Genomic DNA, 3,530 nt, shown 5'->3' with positions numbered 1-3,530 from the left:
CTCTGGTTGTGGTCAAACTCACCAGAGAGAAAAATGTAAGTTCAGAATCGACGTATGTCACCAGTGCGGTAGGAAAGGTCATATAGCAGTCGTCTGTATGTCAAAGTATGTCAAGTCAAATGTCAAATGGCCGGGTCAAGTAAATAACCGGGAAGTAAAGTCCAATAAGAACGAAGCAAACGAAGTCGAAGTGATCGAAGCAGTTTACAGTGTCACAGGTCAAGTAAATGTCAACAAAACAGAAAAGTTACTGACTACAAAATATTAAAACAAGTTATCTCATTTCAAATGGATTCCGGAGCAACAGCATCCGTGATAAACTCCAATACATACGCCTTGCTGCAGAAGCCGAAATTGCATAAGTGTTCCCGAGTTTTACATGCGTTTGGACATACTCCAATACCAATACTAGGGGAGCTGCACACTTTCGCAAAGTGCGGAGAGAAAGAGAAACAAGTGGTCATAATCGTGGTAAATATAGAAAGTTCTACTAATCTCTTCGGCATGGATTTATTTAATGTTTTCGGATTTGATATCATGCAAGTATCAAACATTTTTGAGGTACATAATGACAAAGTAAGTGACCCCTGCAACAAGTACAGCAAAGTGTTTGAACCAGCCATGGGTGTCATTAAAGACTTCAAAGCCAGCGTATTTTTAAAATCTTCAGCGACACCAAAGTTTTATAAATGCCGCCAAATTCCGTTCGCTCAAATGGACAAATTTAAAGCCGAAGCAGACAGACTCACACAAGCCGGAATTTGGAAACCAGTAAAATTCAGTAAAATTCAGTAAAATTCATATTCGTATTTGTGGCGATTTTAAACAGGCAGTCAACGCACAAATCGACGTCGAACAGTATCCGTTACCAACAAACGAAGCTTTATTTCACATCATGGTAAGCAGTTCAGCACGATAGACCTCAAGGATGCCTATCTCCAGATGGAATTAGATGAGGCTTCGAAGGAAATCATGGTGGTAAGCACACCACTGGGCCTTTTTCAATATCAGCGTCTTCCTTACGGGATTGCAAGCGCACCAGGCACCAAGAGAACGACATCAGATGCAAACGGCAAAAATGCTTCTTTTTCAAGGAAGAAATAGAATACTTAGGGCGAAGAATCAGCGCAAACGGCATTCTCCCAGACAGCTCAGGCTTGGAGGCTGTAAAACTGTTGTGTCCGCCTTCTAACTTACAACAATTGGAAGCATTCATGGGTAAAGTTAATTATTATTGTAATTTTATTCCGAACTATTCGCAGTTGGCTGCTCCATTGAATCAACTTCGCAGAAAAGACGTAGCCTTCTTTTTTGACCCACAACAGCAGCAGGCTTTTACAGTTCTTAAGTCCCACATCATTAACGCAACGCAGCTAGCTCACTTTGATGAAAAATTACCGCTAGTGCTCGCTACATATGCCTCATCCTTTGGCATCGGGGTAGTCCTTTCGCATCTTCAGCCAGTTGGCGGAGAGAGACCCATTGTTTTCGCATCTAAAACGCTCGACAAGCATCAGGTTAAATACAGCCAAAGCGAAAAGGAAGGACTTTCCATAATATTTGGAGTAAAACGTTTTCATCAATACCTTTATGGCAGAAAGTTTATCCTAATCACAGACCACAAGCAGCTTGTTACCATTTTTAATCCAGGCAAGCATCTTCCGTTGATGACGTCAAACAGGCTACAACGTTGGGCTATTATTCTCATGGCCTACAACTTCGATATCCAGTATCGATCCACATCTGCTCAGGGTAATGCAGATGCTCTCTCACGCCTCCCAGTGGGTACAGATCCAGACTTCGACAAAGAAGAGGAAGCTTGCCACAATGAAGTCGAAGTATCACCACCGATAAATTCCGAGCAAATTCGCAACCACATGGACAAAAACAAAGTTCTCAAACAGGTCCTGCAGTACGTATCTATAGGATGGCCAGAAAAACTCCAGCCAGGCAACGAAGCCCTATTGCCTAACTTTAACCGGAAGTTTGCTCTTACAATTAACAAACAAATGCTTTGCCTACACACAGACGCAAATCGTATTATAATTCCAGCCAGTCTACGTGCCCATATCCTAAAACTCTTACATGAAGGCCTTTGGGGCATTATTCGAATGAAGCAGTTGGCAAGACAACATGTTTGGTGGCCTACCATAGACGATGACATCAAAAGCCTTGCTCAGTCTTGTAGCATCTGCAAGTGCAACAATCCTGCACCACCAAGAGAGTACCAAAGTTGGCCAGCAGCAACAACAGCATGGGAGCGAATTCATATCGACTTCGCCGGTCCAATCTTTGACGCTATGTGGCTCATATGCGTGGACGCGTACTCACAGTTCCCATTTTTCATCCAAATGTCGTCTACAACAACTGCCAACAAGATCGCTGCACTTTCTTCGATTTTCGCCATCGAAGGATACCCGAAAACCATGGTTAGCGACAACGGTCCTCAGCTTACATCTGACGCCTTCGAAGAATTCTGCAAACTGCACGGTATAGAGCATATTATCACAGCACCGTTTCATCCAGCATCCAACGGATTAGCAGAGCGATTTGTACAGACATTTAAATTCGCAGTCAAGAAGAACCTCAAAGACGGTATACCACTTAAGGAAGCTGTAACAAAATATCTTTCTTTTTACAGGTTCACTCCAAACGCCCAAGGTAAAACTCCTGCCGAGTTAATCCACGGTCGAACAGTCCGCACCGTGCTTAGTCAACTTATCGAGCAGCCTGTCGAGAATAAACGGACAATCACCAAGTACATCTCTAATCAAATGGTATACGCTCGAAACTATTCAAGGGGAGAAAAGTGGATTGAAGGCATTATCGACCGTCCAGTTGGAAAAATGCTGTTCATTGTTCGCACGTCAAATGGTTACATCAAGCGCCATTTCAACCAGCTAAAACCGAAGTTGTCAGCAAACAACTCAATCAAGAGACCTCCAGAGTTTTGGTGGATTCCTGAACTGCCAAAGTCATCCTTCAATCAAGAAATACAGCAGCAAGATCGACCGCTAACTCCGCCAGTTGTTCAGCAATCTGATCCTGTTCCTGTTTCTCGTCCTCCTGAACGCGCAGCAGAGCCTACCCAGCAGCCGAGGCAGAACCAATCTACACGACGTCTTTCAGGCATACCAGTACGCCAAAGCAGCCGTGTTCGCCAGGAAGTCGATCGTTTTAAGCCAAAGGACTTCAGAAAAACTAAGCATATAAATAGTTCTTAATTAAAGGAGGAGATGTGTTATGTATAAGCAAAATGTATTCTCGCTACATCGCACATCCAAAACTAATCTGTATTCCATCATTCTATAAGCACACACAAGTATACACACACACGTTACTTTTGTTCATTCTCTCGTTGAGCTCTGAATAAAGCCAGTCTGTACCAAGCACTCACCGAGAACGCTTCTAACCAAAGACAACAGAAAGATTTTGTGAGGACGACGGGAGCATACCCTTAGACTTGGCACTAAAAAAGGCGTTAATGTACGAGACTAAGCTGGCGACCAAGGCGAGCACAATGGAGCACG

At 43.4% G+C, this 3,530-nt stretch overlaps 1 protein-coding gene across 1 annotated transcript; it reads left to right on the top strand.

Annotated features, from left to right (window-relative positions):
- Positions 1-1,706: 1,706 nt before the first annotated feature.
- Positions 1,707-3,224, top strand: LOC121467815 (uncharacterized protein K02A2.6-like). Its single transcript, XM_041710121.1, has 2 exons — positions 1,707-1,912; positions 2,189-3,224. Exons 1-2 carry the CDS (start codon positions 1,707-1,709, stop codon positions 3,222-3,224), a joined length of 1,242 nt encoding a protein of 413 aa, XP_041566055.1.
- Positions 3,225-3,530: the final 306 nt, after the last annotated feature.

Source organism: Drosophila elegans, unplaced genomic scaffold (assembly GCF_018152505.1).
Source record: "Drosophila elegans isolate 14027-0461.03 unplaced genomic scaffold, ASM1815250v1 contig_767, whole genome shotgun sequence".
Taxonomy (NCBI): Eukaryota; Metazoa; Arthropoda; class Insecta; order Diptera; family Drosophilidae; genus Drosophila; species Drosophila elegans.
The sequence above is the reverse complement of the archived record's forward strand: the minus strand, read 5'-3'. Positions and strand labels throughout refer to the sequence as shown.